This window comes from Pseudopipra pipra, chromosome 1 (assembly GCF_036250125.1).
Source record: "Pseudopipra pipra isolate bDixPip1 chromosome 1, bDixPip1.hap1, whole genome shotgun sequence".
NCBI classification, from domain to species: domain Eukaryota; kingdom Metazoa; phylum Chordata; class Aves; order Passeriformes; family Pipridae; genus Pseudopipra; species Pseudopipra pipra.
This window is the reverse complement of record NC_087549.1, coordinates 155814627-155833618: the sequence shown is the minus strand read 5'-3', so window position 1 is coordinate 155833618 and position 18992 is coordinate 155814627. Positions and strand designations below refer to the sequence as shown.

The 18992-nt window shown below is 55.9% G+C and overlaps 1 protein-coding gene across 2 annotated transcripts in view; it reads right to left on the bottom strand.

The window, feature by feature from the left end:
• The window catches only part of AGAP3 (ArfGAP with GTPase domain, ankyrin repeat and PH domain 3), a 108935-nt gene that overhangs the window by 17468 nt on the left and 72475 nt on the right, over positions 1 to 18992 (bottom strand). For both annotated transcript variants that reach the window (XM_064647729.1, XM_064647648.1), the window contains exons 11-12: positions 18469 to 18637; positions 2326 to 2499 (exon numbers count right to left, since the gene is read on the bottom strand). In XM_064647729.1, coding sequence (XP_064503799.1) covers positions 2326 to 2499; positions 18469 to 18637 — 343 coding nt within the window. The remainder of the gene's footprint in view (positions 1 to 2325; positions 2500 to 18468; positions 18638 to 18992) is intronic.

The window sequence follows — 18992 nt, the reverse complement described above, 5'->3', positions numbered from 1 at the left end:
CTCTTCTGTGTGCATTCCAGGGCACAACTGGAGCAGGCAGCCTGTCCTCAGGTGTCAGGAGGACAGCCTACACCCTCGGCATGTGCCTAAAATCTGCTCTGAGCAGAGGAATATTATTCACCTGCCTGGCCATGTAGAGCTGGAAACACAGCAGAGAGCTTGGACCCTGGAAGAGCTGGGGTTCAGATGTGGTGCAGGGACCCCCTCACAGTGCTCAGTCCCTTGGTGGAGGGGTGGTCATGCTGCTCAGCTCGGCACTCTGTGCCATGTGGAAAGCACTGCCCACCCCCAAATGCCCCCTTCTCTTGTGATGCTGAGAATCCACTTCTGCTGTGGCTGTGGGTGACACAGTCCATGGACACAGCCCCGGGACCCCTGGGACCCCTGGGTTGGTGGTCCCTCGTGTGCCATAGGCCCTCCAACACAGCTGGCCCCGTTACATGTCTGTGGAGCACTAACACAGGGTATGGCCAGGCAGGAGTGACCACAGGGTTCGGGGTCCAGCACAGTGCAGCAGGACCCAAGAGTGGACAAACAGCCACCAGGCTGGGACACACTGAGCATTGAGCTGACATCTTACCCCTGTGTCATGGGGAGGAGCAGCAGCAGAGAATCACAGAAAGTCTTGGGTTGGAAGGGACCAAAGATCATTTCAATCCCATCCCCTGACATGGGCAGGAACATCTTCCACTAGATCACGTTGCTCCAAGCCCCGTCCCACCTGGCCTTGAACATTTCCAGGGATAAATCCACCTGCTTTTAGTTTAAAAATGTTATTCCTTGTCCTGCCACAACAGACCCTGCAGCTCAGCTCCCGTTTGTCAGTCTCCAGTTACTGTGAATGGAAGAGGCAGATTGGTCTGGGTGCTTCGAGCATGGACAGCTCCTCCATGGATAGGAGGAGAGTAATGGAGCGGGGGGGCTGGGGAGGCCGAGGGACAGGATGCAGGAGGATGGGGAGCAGAGGGATGGAGAGCAGGGACTGGATGGCTCTCCTATGACACCCAGGCCAGGCCACGGCAGGCCAGTGCACAGCCCTCAGCTCTGCAGTGGGGCCGCCGGGAGGAGGGATAAGACCTGCCACAACAGCTCCTGAGGCAGGAGGGCACTGGGGCAGGGAGCTGCTCTCCACAGGGGCTGTGCCACAGAATTCACCTGTGCCGAGGTGCCTCGTGTTCCGGCCGCGGTGCTGCACGAGGGTGTCAGAGCTGCTGCTGTGCACACCGGGGCTCGGAGGCTCCCGCTGCCTGCGCTCACGGCTCCCACGGGCCGGGCACGGCCTCGCCGGGACCCTCTCCCGGCACGGGGACGGGGAGACGCGCCGTGTCCGGTGCATCTCGCAAGCGCTCCCCCGGCGGGGGCTGCCCCCGTGTCCGAGGCGAGGGGCTGCCGGCACATCCCGCTCAGCGCTGCGCCCTTCCGCTCCCCTCGCCCGCGCTGCCCCATCAGCAGTAACAGTCTGATTAATTCGCTTCCAGCAGGGAGCTGATGGGGCCAATGATGGAGCCGCTGCATCAGGCGCGCTGAAATTGATAGTTTTTCACAGTTACAAATGAGGAGCCTCCTCAGCTGCAAATGGCGCCCGCACAGTCGGACTCCGGTAATGATCATAAAGAGGCTCCTTTAAACTGCGAAAGCCCCTGGGAGCGGGCGGGGGGGCGGCTGCCGCGCTAATGAGAACTACAAGGGGCGAGCAGGCATGGAAATGGCTCCTCCACTCTTGATGTGCATTTAACTGCTTTTTTAGTGCGGCGGCAGAGCCAGGAACGAAGGAGTGATGAATGCAGCACAAAAGCATTTATTTTCCAATTCGGCAAAGTGGCTACGTTGGGAAATGTATGAATTATTTTAATTCACTCAACTGTCCTGAAACATCACGGAGAGCGAGTGAGCGTGGGGGGAGGGGGCGGGCCGTGCTCAGTGTGTGCTCCAGAGACAGGAATCACTCCTATTTGTTCAGCTGCCCCAAAATCTGGGAGATGGGGGTGCCGGCAAGGAGCAGAGATAGGGAAAGCAGTAGTTACCCCTGGCATGGTGAGCTGGGAGCGAGGTCAGAGCAGAGAGGTCGGAACCGTCCTGCTGTGGAGCAGCATCCCTTGGCTGGACCTTCTCCATGCCCAGTAGGAGAGCTTCTCCCCTGGCTGGGACACTGCCAGCCCACCCTCGCTAAGGGGGACAGCCCCAGTGAGGCCCAGAGGCTGTGTGTGACACCCATGAGCAAACTCCAGACCTGCAGCCACGGGGCAGAGCTCAGGACTGCCCCATCGATGAAATGAGCCCCCACTTGCCACAGGTAAGGGGAGAGGGGCCAGAAGGGCTACTCACAGGGGTTGGGGCAGCTGCCGGGGATAGCCACAGCCTCGTTCCACTGGTCTGCACTGGACACGGAGTAGGAGCGCTGGTGCATCCCATCTGGCTTGGAGCTGAAGCCCACCAGGTTGATGCCGCTGATGGAGCGCTCGGAGTGCAAGGACGTGCTGCTGGTCGAGTGGGGAGCCCCTGCAAGAGAGACAGGAACTGAGTGCAGCCCCACTGCTGCCCCGAAGCACGGTGGGAGAAGGCACAGTGTCCCATACCTGATGCCACATTCGTCCAGTGGCCCTGCATAAGGACAGGCTCTCTGTCTCTCCTCTCCCAAGGGGTGCTGGTGCATCACCCCAAGGGTGCTGAGAGATGAGCCCAGTGCACCCCACTTCCCAGAGAGACCCCAGTTGGTGGGTTTCAGTGCAGCACCCCAGGATGCACAGCTGGGGATCCTGGCACACAGCTTTCCCACAGCTGGAGTTCATGGTCTGCTCATGATTTTCACTACTGCCTCCAGCACCTCGGCAAACCCAAACCCACTCCAGGGCCACCATGCCCACCCTCATTCCTCAACTTCACTCTCTGTGTGTCCCTGGCAGTAAAATCCAGCCATGCAGGAGGCACTGGGAGAGAGTGGGCAACCAAACAGAGGGTGTCAAAGAGACAAGCAGGGGAACAGACGTCTGTAAGATGGGAACAGCAGGTGGAAATGCTTCTTCCCACTCGCTGGAAACCCCTGTGACTGTGCCCAGGAACCCGAACTCCTGAGAGAGGGGTGTTTTTAGGACCAGAGGCTGTCACAGAGGACAAGATCACTCAGTGATTCAAAACAGGTCAAGTGTTTCTGGATTACAAGAACACCCAAAATTTTGAGAACAGCAAACAGGGCAGTTCTGACAGGGAGCACACATCATCCTGTTCAGTCTGCAGGCAATCTGCCATGGAGGAGAGCACTGCCCCGAGGGACCTCACTGCACCTCCCCACCACCAGCCCCTTCCTGTGCTTCCCTCAGGGCATTCAGCTCCAGCCACTGCAGAGGACGTGCTCTGGGAGCTCAGGGTGGAGCAAAGGGGCACCTTTCCTACTCGGAAGATACAGTCTCCTCCTTCCACGCCCGGAGGCACAGATGCTGAGCTGGGATTCCCAGCTGGGATTCCCATTGCAGCCCACCCGGCCATGGCCAGGGCAGGGCCGTGGAATGGCTCCATGCACTGCACACCACAGCTCCAGCCCTGGCACACCGACCCCTCCACGGCCACGGCAAAGCCGGGCTACGAGCCGTGACGAGGAACTGAGCCCCGGGTTCAGTGGGACTGCTGTGGCAGTGGGAACCTCCCACAGAACAAATGGACACCTGCAGGAGTGGGTCCCCAGCAAAAGCTGCTACAGCCAGGGCAGTTCATCTGTGTGAAACCAGCCCCACTAGGCTCTTGTGGATCCCAGCACAGCTGAGGTGGAAGGAAGGTCTGGTATCATCCCGTCCAGCTCCAGCTCATGCAAGATCCCCCCCATCCAGCAGCCCTGACTGTCTGACAGGTTTGGAGCATTTCTGATGAGGCAGATGGCACAACCTCTCTGGGCAACCTTTCTCTGTGCTGGACCACCCTTCACGAAGAGCAGAGACCCATAAAATCCCACAGGGAGCCCCAAAGTTTGTACATAAATGTACATTTCTGTTCCTGCTGTTTCCATGAAAACCCAAGGGATGCTGTTCATATGCTGCTGGTACCTGGGCACAGCCACGTGCCTGACAGGACAGCTCAAGAGCCCAAATTTCCCCTCCAGAGAACAGAGGGGTGATGTGGCCACCAGCCCTGCACCAGGCATGTCTGCCACCCACCATCATCATCATCATCATCATTGCCACCCCTCATTCATCGCCAGCATGGCAGGTGCCTCCCACCCTCCTCTTCTCTGTACCAACCCCATACCAAAAATCCCCTTTCCCTGCTTTGTTGTGCAGGGATCACCTGCGAGCCTTGGCTGCAGATCCTGCCTGCCAGGATCTGACACGGGGCTCACCGGGACACGGTGCTCTGCACCTTGACCTGCCAGGACCCTGCACCCTGAGCTGCCAGAGCCTCAGCACCCTGCACCCTGAGCTGCCAGGACCCTCACCCCAAGCTGCCAGGGCCTCAGCACCCTGCACCCTGAGCTGCCAGGACCCTCACCCCAAGCTGCCAGGGCCTCAGCACCCTGCACCCTGAGCTGCCAGGACCCTCACCCCAAGCTGCCAGGGCCTCAGCACCCTGCACCCTGAGCTGCCAGGACCCTGCAGTGCCCCTGTCTCGCTGCCTCCAGCCCGGCTGCTGCATGCTTCCCCCTCCCTCCCTTGTTCAGCACCACAGAAACACGTGTAAAACCATGACACTGACTTTGCCTCTAATTAGCCCTTAATTTACAAGACACACTCGGAAGGGTAATTAGCTGGCGCTCTGCTCCTGACTGCTGCATCCATCTCCTCTCGCCTCCTCGTGGGAGGGAGCCTGCTGCCACTGGAGCAGGGACAATGCTGCTCTCCCCAGGCCGGGATGAGCTGGGTCCTGGGACAGGACTGGATGGGATGGGATGAGAACAGGTTGTCCAGCACTCGGGCAGTGCCCGCCAGCCCCAAGCCCCCAAGCAAACAAACAGCCCGTGTCCACAGCCACACCTACAGGGGAGAGGAAGGTGAAGAGAGGAGAACAGAGGGGCTGGGAGAAGCTGCTTCCTCAGAGGGGAAAGTCCTGCAGGGCTCCAGGGAGCCCAGATCTTCACTCTGCACCCCCACTCAGCCATGCTGGGAGCCCCAGTCTGCCAGGATGTGCCCATCCAACACTCCGAGGAGGAGCAGTGCAGGCTGCCACGAGCACCCAAAATTCCATTTTGAACGAAGGAACAGTTTCCATCAGCCTCTCCAGCCCCTCCAAGCTCCTGGCACCTCATTCTCACTGCCTGGAGTCACCCAGCTGTGGGGGAACTCCCCCAGAGCCCATCCACTCACTCAGCTCATGGACCTTGCCCCGCTCAACTCCGGCGTGTTCCAGGGAGCTCCTGGGTGATCCCAGCAAGGCCAGAGCTCTCAGGAATTGTGTCCCTTTGGAAGCAACACCCTGGCAGCTGCTGGATATGTCCCCTGTAAATTGGGCAAGCCAAGTGACAGGTGAATAGACAGCTACATGTAAATATTATCTGTCCCTGAGCCAACACCTCCAGGGGCCAAAACCCCAACCTGCTGACAGCCCCTCAAGTCCCTCCCCAGTCACTGTTTCCTCAACCCCCCAAGAGACTCACGTGGCCACATCGGTGTGACCCAAGGCTCCATGATGTCTTTTCAGTACAGCCCAACTGATGGATGTGGCAGTGGATGGAAAAAGACCTGAAACCAGAATGGCCTCTTCCCAGGCGTGACACGTGGCAGCCCGGACCCTTTGGTGAAATACCTGGATCAGAGCAAACTGGGAATTCTTTGTTAAGGTGTGGCTGCCCAGGGAACAGGATAAAGGTGAGTTAGCCAAAGGGGCACCATCAGCTGGGAAGGAGATCATTTGCAGAGTCACTTACAGATCTTTTTAGGGTCTCTTTAATATTTTCAAGAGAAATTTGGCAAAATAATGCAAAGGGTCTGGTGAAATTTCCTGGTGACATTATGCTGGTGCTGCTTCCAGGCCCTTACAGCACAGGGGAACCCAGCTTCGGTATGGGGAATGGGCTATGCTGAATTTTAAAGAGGCACCAGCTGAAGGCAGTTTGGGGATCCCCCTGGGTTCATGGCCAAGGACAGGACAGGTCTTTCCTCTGGAGTGCTAGGCCCTGCTCCAGCACAGGCAGAAGGACACTGCTGCTGCACCATGGGGCAGAAGGACTGTCAGCATGTGGCATGAGATGGTGATGGAGGTGCTCCAGGATGGGGTGAGGACACCCTGCCATGGAGCAAACCCTGTTTTCTCTGGTACTGTAGAGGCTAGTAGCACAGTACAGGTTAATGCTATTGACCCTCTGCCAAACGGTGTCCCAAGGAGTCATCAGTCACCGCTGCCCCTTCACCAAAATTTTAGGGTATTTGTTGCCAACTGACTGCCATTTATTTCAAATAAGAACCAGGATTACTACACCTTAGTGTACTGCTCTGCTGGTGCCCGCAGCCAAGCCTGTCTCAAAGCCTCCCCAAAAGCCATTGGGACCCCAACACATGGAGCTGGATGGGAACCCACCTCCAGCTGGTGGGAAACTCCTCCACTCTCAGAAACCAACGGGTTCCTGGGGGGAGGTGAGAGCCAAGGAGCCTGGTAGAGCTGCCTGTCTGTAAGATCCCTGCTGGGGAGGACATAACTCACCCCTCCCTGCCAACGGGCTGGCAGCTGACATGGCACAAACACAGCTGTCCTGGGAGCCCCTGTGGCTGCTGTTCCCAGAGCCATCCGTGCTCTGGAGCCAGGAGTCTCTGTGAGGCTGGCTTTCTGAAGGAAGCACTGCATGCTGTTACTGGGACATCGTCAGGTCCTTCCTCAGGAACAGTTCCCACTGGTAATAAGGCCAAAACACGTGGGGTGGCTCCCAGGAGCACTGGGATGGAGATGTGTGATTTGAAAGACATCAACCTCCACGTTTTGCTCAGGAGCTGACCACCAAGCCAAGCACCCATACAGTCCCAGGCATGAGGGGGAATGTTCTGGGGCGACAGATGGACGGGTGTCCTTCCCAGCTCTGCCAACAGCGAGTGTCTGTGTGGAATCACTGATCCAAACCGTGGGTGACTGAGGTTTCCCAGCCCAGCTCCACAGCAGGGCCATCAGGATCTGGCAGCTTGCACACAGCGGGAGCCATTGCCATGCACTGGGCCTCACAGCTGCTCTGACACAAAGAATCTCCCTCCTCTCTCAGTGCTGCCTTTGGAGAGCATGGTTTTGGATATCTGCTGTGCTAAGTGACTCTGTGACACCCCAGCTCCCACCAAAGCTGACCCATGGTGGGTACAAACTGCCAGGACAAACAGCCCTGTGTGGTGCCGATGCCTCTGAGAGGACCGAGAGCCTGGGCTGGCCATGACACCTCCTCTGGAGCACACGAGATAAGCCAGGGCTTCTCCAGCCCACACCCCAACTCACCTCTGGTTCAGACGGCGGATGACCCCACGTACAGAGCTACGAGACCCAGCAAACCTGAGAAACCTGGGAACAGTGACACTGCCCCCACAGTCCTGCACCGAGAGCACATCACCAGCCTGGAAACCGCAGGCAGCCACAGCTCCTCTGTCCTCTCCAGCATGACCTCTGCCCACACCAAGCCCCCACACAGAGCCTTAAAACCAGCTGAGGCACCCCATGTCCACCCACCGAGCAGCTCCATGGCCAAGGAAGGGAGGCTGGAGCTGTGTAGGGAAGAGGTGGATCCACTGGGAGAGTGATGACATGCCTGGACTGGGAGCCAGGAGCAGCCAAAGGAGCCCTTGGACTGCCTGAGCTTTGCTGCTCAGCACTAAGTCACACCACAGGTCTGCCTGCAAGTCAAGCCTTCCTGAGTAAGGATGGATCTGTCAGAAAATCTGATCCCGACTCGAGCACTGCCGGTGCCAGAGAGATCACTGCCACTCTGGGTAAGTGGTTCCAGTGGTTAACTGCCTTCACTGCTGAAATCTGGGCCTTATTTCTGGTCTGAGTTGTCTTCCTCCTGTCACCATCACTGGATCCTGGTACCTTTTATCTGATAAAGAGCTCTCTCCAAATTTCTCTTCCTATACAGGTACTTACAGATGGTGTTGAAATTCTCTCTTAACCTTTTCTCCGATAAACTAAACAAATTGAGCTCCTCAAATCTTTCTCTACAATGTGTTCTGGGAGCAGTTCCTGGTTTTTACAGCCCTTTCCAGTCCATCATTTTCCTTCTCATACTGTAGACACAGAGATCCATGAACCTGAGCCCTCTGGAAGTCCTCTCCAGTCCCAAACTGACTGTCACCATCCACACATCAAAAAGACCTTAACAACACCTTCTAGAATTCCTGAATTAAATAATTCAGCCTTGCTGATTCCAAGATGTCCACATCTCCTACCTGCTGTTTAATTCGCTGCCTAATTACAGTTGGAATATGAAGAATTCATCATTCTGTGCTGAGATACATCATCTTGCCTTTCCCAGACACCAACACAAGTGTTCACTGAGCACTTCACTTTTTTTCCTTATTAGCCATTCTACTATTCCCATGCAGTAATGAAGGAATGCTTGGGTTAGGATTTGTTAGCTCCTAATAAACTTGAAAAAACCCTTTTCACTGTAACTCTGCTGGTTCCTGTTCAGCCTATTCTGACAGACTCGGGCAAACGTCCCCAAACTGGGAAGCTCTCCATGGGGCAGGCAGTGTCAGTGTCTCCATCAGCTGGGACACCCCTGTCCCCAGGGAGGAGGTGCTGGGGGGCTCTCCCCAGCAGCTGCACTGTGCTGGTGCTCTTACCTCACTGGTGACTTTGTTCCTCAGTTCCTCATCACCATCATTTACCAAATGCATTTAACTTCCTCCCCAGCGCCGGCGGGCACGGAGCGTGGTGCAGAGCCATGAGCCCAGAACAAACTGACACAACCCTTTGTGTGGCCACAGCCACAGCGAGTCTGGGAACGCCAGGACCTGGAATGCTTCCCACAAAGCCAGGAGGGTCACTTTGAGGGCTGCTCACAATTAATCACTCACGGCGGATGTTGGGCCGGGAGCACTGGCACAGGGCTGAATGGCAGTGGGAGCCTTGCCGTGGCTCCAGCTGGCTGTGCTGGGCCACATCGGTGCCACCAGCCTCTGACTGGTGCAGCTTCCAGCTCCTGCTCAGCACTTATCCATTACTTTATCATGTTGCTGGTAATTTTATCACTTTTTACACACACACAGACACAGCTGCACAAGCCGCGGCAGCACCACGCAGGCAGCTCCCTCTGCCTGTCCCTGTCCCTTCTACCAGGACACAGAGTGAACAGTTCATGTCTCCTCTCAACCCTGACTGACATGTTTTTAAGCAGTGAAACCTTCCTTTTCATTTTAACCTTTTGGTACCCAGTAAGATATTCTTTAAACACTTCTAATTACGCTTTACTTCCCCCCCCAACCCCTTCTGTTCAAGTTCCTTCTCCCTAAAGATCTGGCATGTAATTGCTTCCAGCTTGGTGAAATTGTCTCAGATACATTTTTGTGTGCATGTGTCTGTGCATGTGTGTGTTTAATACTCTATTTCTGATTGAATTTTACTCTGCCTGAACACCAGCACAATGCACTCAGGTTACTTTTACCTAAGCCAGTACCGAATTTGGTTTGGTGACTCATTACTCCCCTCAGCTGAGATGGGGTAATGGTGGCATTCCCCATGGAGCTGCCCTGCTGTTTGGAACCAGGCTTCAGAAGGTCCAGAGAAGCTCTACTGCAACTTGGCAAAGCCCTTCAGTGACTTTCACCACAATGTCATTCACACTCCAACGCCTCAGAAGTGTTTCTGAGGCACCCAAATTGAGGTGCTGGGAATAAGCAGTGGGAGCAGACGAAGGAAGCACGGTCTATGTCCCAGATCACTCTCCTCGTCTGTTACTGTGACCAAAGGTGTCACTTACAGTCCTTGCAGAAACTTAGAAAAGTAAGCTGCAGAAACTTGGAAAAGTGAGTTGCAGAAAATGTACAAGTAATGCTGTCTAACACACCACCCAGAACAGCTCCTGTGCAGCTGGACAGTCCCCATGAGATCCCTGCAATGGTGGAGGGAGATGGATGCTCATGATTGGCAGCACTGACACAGATCCCCATTTGCATGTACAGGCAGAGCAGGAATTCAGGTCTGAGACAGAACTGCAGGAGGGAAGGAAGCAGAGCCAGAACCTTCTGGGCTTGCTGTGGAGTGTGGACCAGGACCAGCACTGCAGTGACTGATGGAGAACAGCCCCTGCCCCCAGCTCCTAAGTGTAGATGGGAAAGGGCTGTTCAAGGATGCTGGCATTGTATTTTCCTACTAACTCCTGTTTCTAAAGCCATTCACTCACATCATGCTTCATCCACTCCTGCCTGCTTTGCCCGTGAAGGCTGCCGGGCACAGGGCAGCACAACCTCCCAGGGTGCACAATTCCGAGGGGACAGAGCAAGCCCTGCTCTGCCTGGAGAACAGGAGGGCTCTGTCCTTTGCCTGCTAGTGATGGGTTTTTGCACCTTCCTCTGGGGCACCTCCCTGTCCAGCAGAGCACAGATCCCAGGCACTGCCGATGGCAGGCGCGGGTCTGGACGGACTCACTGCTGGAGCAGCTGCCTGCACTCGGGGATGAGCTGGGGCTATGAGACACCAAAGGACAGGAGTCTGTGGCCTGCAGCAAGTTGCTCCCCGGCTCCTCTCCCTCCTGCAGCACAAACCTGGGCTGTATGGAGGAGAAAACTTGGTTTGCTGGAGAAGGTCCTCGGTCCACCTTGGAGAACACCGGCCGCCCCTCTGGCCCTGCCCTTCCTGGCAGTGCCTGGCAAGTTATTTACACTGAGATTTTCACAGGTGGCCACAAATTACACCCTCGTTGCTTTTGCAGGTGCCTTGTGCAAGGCACCCTGAGCCAGATGTTCTGGAATGCAGGATGCTGAGAGCTACAGCCGCAGCCGCAGGGCCTGGCTGGCTGCCCCGTGCCCACCTGGCTGCCCCGTGCCCACCTGGCTGCCCCGTGCCCACCTGTGCCCACCTGGCTGCCCCGTGCCCACCTGGCTGCCCTGTGCCCACCTGTGCCCACCTGGCTGCCTCTGTCACCTCCACCGGCCCTGGGAAGGGCTCTGATGGCCACAGCACTCTGTTGCCTTGTGCTCCTCTCTCCCTGCTCCTCTCCTCCATCCCTTCTCCGAGGCTTTCTCCCTGCTTAGCCCTGCACTGCACGGCTCCTTTAGTGTTCTGGCAAGGAATAAGTGTATCAAGTCCCAGTAATTATCTCTAATTAGGGTTAGTGATTATACTGTTGGGTCGGAGAAAATCAATCTCTGGTTTCCCATCAGGAAGGGCAGGGAGAGCTGGGGTGGGGAGGGAGGAAGCACTGGCAGCTCCCTCCGTGCTCTGATCCCTCCCACGGGCCTCTCCCTGCCCACACAACTCCAGTGCTCCCAGTTACAGAGCAGGAGCTGTGTGGGAGCTTTGCCTGAGCCGTGGCCGCCAGGGCACAGCCTCGCTCTGTTGCTGGTTGGGACGAGGAGGGGCAGAGCAGAGTCAGGGCCCAGCACGGCCGGGTGCTCCCACCCCACGGGGCAGGACGGGGATGCACCGGCGGGTCCCTCCCGTGGGGCTGTGGGTTTGTGCCCCGTGTGGAGGCACAGTGCAGCACGATGGAGCCACAGAGGCTCCCCTAAAGGGCAGAGTGGAGCAGAGACCTGAGGAGATCCTACATGTCCTCTAGGCACAGGATTCGCCCAGTGATGGGGCAGAGACATCTTCCACCAGACCAGGATGCTCCAAGCCCCATCCAACCTGGCCTTGGACACTTCCAGAGATGGGGCAGCCACAGCTCATGAGTGTCAGCAACTGAAAGGGCCTCAGGGGCCTCAGAGCAGAGTGTCTGCTTTGGGGGCATGGGATCCAACCAACACAATGCTGAAAAATCCCCCAAACTACTATTCCAGTCACTTATACCAACCCTTGCCTAACAACATGTTCCTCCTGCTCCAAGTGCCTGGGACAGACTCTGAGCTCTGAATGACTGGAGTGGTGAAAAGAGCTAAAAAAAGGCCAAGTTCATGAGAAAGAAAAAGCAATTCTTGGGCTCCAGACTGGGGGCACAGAGTTAGGGGATACTTTTGGCACTTTTGGCTTCATCTTCTCTTTGCCTCCTCAGTTTTCCTTCTTTAGAAAGAAATCATAACATCTGAGATAACCAGGTTACAATGCTTGGAAATATTACATTCATCCTAACTCTACCATAACCTAGCAAATAAAACCTTGAGCTGATCCAGCAGAATCTCAGCCCTCCAAGCTTCTGTCCAGCACCAGAACCAGGCACCAAAGATTGCTGGTCCTGTCCTGCCTCGTGTCATCCTGCCTGGCTCCCTCCACACTCCTCCTCTCCCCATGGAGTCCTGATAATTTCAATGCAAACCCTTGAGCCAACAGCTCCAGCCTCACATTTCAATTCATCCTCCTCCTTCAGACACTCAGATAAACATTCGTAAGAGGTTACCATATGAATGTAATGGTGAATGTATAATATTTATAATATACACATGAATTTGCAGTATTTTATACATGATTCATGATGCAAGATATTAATTACAGATAAATTTTAGTAAATCTCTCATCTTGGCTCCATCTTCAGACTACAAACAACCCTTTAACACATCACTGGGAAGGGTAGAGGTCCCACACCGAAGAACAGACAGATCCTCAACCTCTTCCTTTCTGTTCAGCATCCCCATGTCCGAGTTACAGAATCCCAGACTGGTTTGGGTCAAAGGGACCTTAAAGATCATCCAGTTCCACCCCCTGCCCTGGCCCTTGGCTGATCAGTAGTGGTAATGTTGGACTTTTCCAATTGGACTCCACAGAAAGCTGAAATCACCGCTGGAGGGAGGGATGGTGTGTTCCACACCCGTCACTGAACGAGCTGTGCAGGGGCACTGCCCCCAGCCTGGTCCTGAGAAGCCCCTCAGGCTGAGGGGCAGCACTGGGGGCCCTGCTCTGGCTTTCATTCTGGTGCCCAGCTCCCAGGGACCACAGTCCAGGGCAGAGTGGCACAGGATCCTCCCTCCAAGTGGGACACATCGAAATGATGTGCAGCAGCCATGGATTTAAGAGCAGATGCCACATCATTCAGGTAACAGAACAGCCACAGCACTATGGGCAAATCCAGGGGGCAGAAAAATCCATCCAGCTTTCCCTACAAAGCATCGAGCACATGTAGCTTGGGAAGTCCCCAGGGCAGGGTGACACAAGCTGCTCCAGCACCCACAGGCAATTTGCCGGCAGGAAAAGCAACTTTGTTCCAGAGGTGAGAGCTGAGCTTTCCCTCCTCAGTCCCCAAATTCCCTGCTCTGACCTGACAAAACTGTTGCACAAGCAGGCATGAGCTGATCTGGGAGCATCCTGTCTGCCATGACCTGCGCCACCCTGCTCTCACTGCTCTTCTTCCCTCAATGTCATTGTCCCCCACGGCGAGCAGTGGTGTGCCAGGGAAACAGGTTTTCCCTTTTCTTTGTTAATTCTTCCCTCATTACATTTGAAATTCCACAATCAGTGTGCACTGTAATTGTCGAATTTGATGCTAATGATTAATGAATTAAACATGGATCCATCAATTAGTCCTCGGAGAATAATTCTGCATAAAGCAGCGGATAATGTAATTACAGTAACAAAGATAATGAGATGTTAACATCGACGGAGCCCGACGTGACATGATCACAGCAGGCTCAGCAACCCCGGCCTGGGGGAGCCAATCCCTCACTCTGCAGAGGCAGAGCATCGGGGGGCACGGGCCTGGCAGAAGGGGGGCTGCCACTGCAGTGCTCCCCCAGCACTGGCACCAGCACCGTGCTCTCCTGCCCGCCCGGTGCAGACGCTCCTGGCCATCCACAGTGGAGCTGCCTGGCAAATGAACCCAGCAAAGATCCCGAGCTGCCTGGACAGCCAGCACCACCCCTGCCATCCCGATGTTTGGGAGTGGCTGAGACCAGTGCAGGCTCTCTCCCACCACCGCACACGGGGCCAGAGACAGGCACCGTGCCACACGCCAGGAACTCCCCTGCCCATGCTGTGGAGCTGAGAGTCGGTGCCAGCACACCGAATTTGGCCCTGGGACAGACAGACCCTCGTCACCTCGGAGCAAACACAGGCATCAGCCAAGCCCTGCACCCCAAGCAGTGGTTCCCACCACCACCTGCTCCAGACAACGCTCTCCCTGGGCTGCAGGAGCGGTGCTGCGGGAGGAGAAGGAAGAGGAGGAGGGCTCACACCCCACCAGCCCCGACACACATCAGACCATCTGGACTGTTCCCTGGGGTGAAGGGAACCAAGCAGCATCAGCCCCTTGAAGCTCCTTCCCCACCTAAAACCTTCCAGAGCTTGAGCTCACACCCCTGCACTGAGTCCAACCAGCCCATCCTGCTTGGCCCCCCCAGCACCGGGGATGCTGCTGCCACCTCTGCTCTCCTGCACTGCTCAGCAGCACATCCCATGGGAGGATCACGGTCCTCAGAGAGCTGGACAGTCCCTCAGGAGCCCCCAGAACTGGACAGAGCTTTTCCCTTTAGCCTGCTCCCCTCACACCGTGCTCTGGCTCTCTCATGTTTGCTATCAGGAACTGCCTCCAGTCACTGCCTGCAAGCACAACCATCTCGGTCGGCACTGCTGCAGACTCTTCCTTCACTTCACTTCCCACTCCAAGGCAGGTTTCCCAGTGTTCACCTCCCTGGCATCCTCTGCCATCATTTAGCTGCGATGCAGTGCCAGGGAGTACCTCATGTGCTCCGTGCATGGCCACGTTAAGTGCCACGTATGTACCTGCACAGGTGTCATGGACCACGGTCTCAGGACCTTCCTGCCCCTCTCCCCTTTGCTAACACTTTGGAGCAGGTCCCTACAAACCCCTGTGGGGCAGGAACACAGGGCACAGCGGGGCTGAGGCCAGGCTCTCGTGCTGACTGACACTGTCCATAGTTTTCTTGTGCTGCCATCTGTTCTCCCCCACTACAGTCGCTTTGCATCCTGTCTGCACTTGGATATGAGCTGCCCTCATTCCCCAAGCCAGAAACATGTGCTGAGCACAATGAAGAGTAGCACGAGGGTGTGTGAGCCTGCTGGAACACGGCAAGGATGTACCTGCTGAGCCCTGAGGAAGAGGGCAAGAGAAGCAACATTCCATCGGGAAGGGGAGCACCAGGGATCTGAAGGAGACACCTGACCCAGCACTGCCACACCTGCAGTGAATACCTGTCACCAGGCCACAGCACCTGAGAGCTCAGGCAGGAGATCTGCTTCTCCCTTTCCCACCCTCTCTAGCCCAGCACTCCAGTTCCTCCTGCCATGGGCAGGGACATCCCAGCCCTGAACACTTCTAGGGATGGAGCAGCCACAGCTTCTCTGGGCAACCTGTGCCAGTCCCTCCCCACCCTCACAGCCAGGAATTCCTTCCCAATATCCCACCTAACCCTGCCCTCTGGCAGTGGGAACCCATTCCCCCTTGTCCTGTCCCTCCATGCCTTGTCCCCAGTCCCTCTCCAGCTCTCCTGGAGCCCCTTCAGGCCCTGCCAGGGGCTCTCAGCTCTCCCTGGAGCCTTCTCTTCTCCAGGGGAACCCCCCCCAGCTCTCCCAGCCTGGCTCCAGAGCAGAGGGGCTCCAGTCCTCAGAGCATCTCCAGGGCCTCCTCTGGACAGTAGGAACTCATCCAATCTAAAATAAAGCCAAGCCTGACCACAGTAAAGTTGCCTTCTTTAATGGTTTAAATACCAGGGCACAATCATGACTGAGCTCAGAGTCCCTGCAGGTTTCACAAACACAAGCTCCTTCCTCATTCCTACTGTATTTAGCTCAGAGTTGTCTGTACCAGGCATTATTCTGAATCCTCACCAGAGTGCTGCATCTGTGTATTTCATCACATATAGGGCAGGGTTAAGACTTTACATTTTTTCTCTGTCTCCCCTCTATGTCCCTGGTTTTTCCTTGCCCCAAGTAAGGACTGTGTGTGTGGTGGACATCAGCCAGCACACTCACTTACCTTGGCAGAGCTCAGGTCACAGAGGAACCACAAACACATGTTCTGCACTCTAACCACAGGCCACCTGGGATTGCCCAGTGGCTCCTGGGGCAAGACAGCAAATCCCTCAGGTCTCCAAAGCTCATGTCCTCAGAAGATTAACTTGTGACTGGCAGAGAACTGCAAACTTTCAGGTGCTTCCTCTCCAGTGCCCAAAGCATGTGTCAGATGAGAGATGTCCAGTGGACCCATCCCATCCCCAGCTTCAAAGTAACAGCCCCATCCTCAGCTCCAAAGGTGGCAAAACTGTAAGGTCACTGCTGATTTGAAGCTGGGCAGATTCTCCACCAAATCCAGCCCTAGGCATTGCACAGGGATATGAGCATGTCACGTCTGAGGGTTTGTGTCACTTGGTGACTGCATCTGCTGCAGCTGGGCTTGGAGGCATTAGAGCAAGTTGAAAAAATTCCTCGGAAAGCCCTTTACTGATTGTGTACCAGGAGAAAAACCTTTGTGACATGGCAGACACACACTGGGCCAGGCCAGGACACTCACATCTGGTCACAGCTGCTGTTCTAGTGCTGATCTCCATGTGGACACACCCGCTCTGGGCAGACCACAGCACTGCTCTGCTCAGGGCCCAAGGCAGGACAGTGAACAGGGGATCCCAAATCCACAGATCCTGCCCTGAAAGGACGATTGTAGCAGCAGGTCCCATCCCTTGCACACACACACAGACACACAGACACACACACACACACACAGTGACACCCACAAGCCAGAGTAAAGTACATCTCATGAAAAGGGAACTGATCTCATTCCAGAGGCTTCAGGCACTGCTAAGTCCACTCACTCTCCAGATAAACTATCCCAAAATTGATTACTCTCCCTGCTAGGAAACTGCATCTCCCCTCGTGTAAACTGCTCTAGCTCCAGCCCCCAGGCACTGTGCCTGCTCCAGCCCCCAGGCACTGTGCCTGCTCCAGCACTGCCCCCAGACTGAACGGCCTCACACCATGCTTGCTGCTCCTGCAGCAGGATCAGTAATCCAGGCACATCCCAACCTGCCCCTGCCAGCCCAACAGGACTGAGAGGGCTGCTGGGAGGAGGACATGGGGTTACATGAACAGTTGGTTTGACATCAGCATCAGCTCTTTTGTGGTTTGAATCCCTCCCCCAGCTCCGATATCTCCGCTAAGTGAGAACTCGGCCAAGGCGCCCCGGACACGCTGGTGAAGGAGTGTCCCTGTCCAGAGGCAGGAACTGTCCCCTCGCTGGGGCACGCTGAGGGTGTGGGGTGGTGAAGTGACAGTGTACAGTGGAGAGTTGTGGCAGGAAACAGGCAGAGCTGCACACCCCCAGTCAGAACACACGGTTTATCTGGTCTGCAGATGAGTTCTGACTCGACAGGAACAGCAGTTTGGGTTCAAAAAGGCTCATTATGCCTCCCTTGGCACTGTGTGAGCACAGAGATGTTACCATGCCCCATCCCTTGTGTGTGTGCAATGCCAAGGGTCCCACCAGCTCCCAGCACTCGGCCCAGCTGCACCCACCCCGCGTGTCCTCAGTCCCAGGACACTCTAAGCTCCGTGCTGACAGTACCCCGGACATGGGCACAGCTGGCACAGGGCAGGAATGAACAGGACACAGATGTGTCACCCAAGTTCACCCTCAGTGGCACTACCAGATTCTGAAGGATTTCTGTGATCAGCAGCACCACCAGCACTCCCCTCATCATCCCAAATGGTGTGGTTCCCATACCCTGTGCACCACACTGTGCCAACAGTGGGCTGGGAAGGAGGTGGGTGGAAACTGCCCATCCTGGCCCAGGACACCAGCCCCAAGGGGGAAACATAGGCAGAAAAGTCTCAAGTTCAACAGCTTCCACAGAGTGAGAACCTCCCATGGCAGGAGCAGCAGGAGGAGTGTGGCAGGAACTCTGTGAGAGGAGGAGCATGGCTGGAGCTCTATGAGAGGAATGTGGTAGGAACTCAGAGGCCAGAGAGTCTCCCAGCCTCCCTTCACCACACTCTGAGGCAGCTGCCCCTCTTCAGTGTGCACACACAGTGATGATCCCATAATAGCCCCTCACCATTTCTCCAGGGGAAAGCAAAGAGGAAAAGAGGTTCATGAAAAAGGACAGAAACAGAGAAGAACTTGCCAGGGATCAAGAGCCATCCCAGGTTGGGATTTCCTTTGGTTTAGGGAGCAGCAGCTTTCCCCATGCACAGCAACTCATCAGCCTTGACGCTCTTGAGGAAACTCCTCAAGGTTTCACACCACCAGTTAAGCCCTTTGACTTTCTTCTGTCCTGGACACCAACCAGCACAAAAACCCAACAGGAGCTTACCTGGGACTTGCACAGAAATGCCAGCATCCACCAAAGGGACTTCCCGAGGGTGGCAAAAACAAGACACTTCAGGAGGGGTTTTGTTCCCAGCTCAGAAAAGCAAGGGCTGCTGACGTATCAAGGGAAGGACAGCTGCCAGCTCTGTGTCTCCCACACCAGCTCTTACCTGTGCTTCCTGCCAGCTGGGAGCTGCTCCTCTCCTTGGCCAGCCCGTTGGCTTTGGGGCTGGCACTGGGCGCCGCCGCCGTCGTGGCCCTGGGGAGTCGCTTGCCCGGGACCTTCACTGTCGTTCTCAGCAGATCGATCTCCTTCCCATGGACATTCTGCATATAGTCCTGGAGCAGAGAGGCAGAAGGGTTGAAGAAAGGCAGAAGATTGCCTCGGTCCCACACGCTCAGTTACCCTCTCATCCGCAGAACCAACACTAAACCCAGATCCATCAGCTCCCCCATTCTCAGCATCAGCACTAACCCTGGATCCATTCACCCCCATGGGAACTGTTCACAGGCAGGTGCCTGTCAGTGACTCGAGGTGATCTGGGAGCTCAGCACGTCCTAGTATCTCTTGGGTCAAAAGAGATCAAAGCCTCATGGTGGGCCAGAGGAGAAAGACCCCAGGACTCTCCCAGTGCCCACAGCTGTTTCCTGACAACAGAAATGCAAAGCCCTGACTCCAACCTGCCCAGGACTA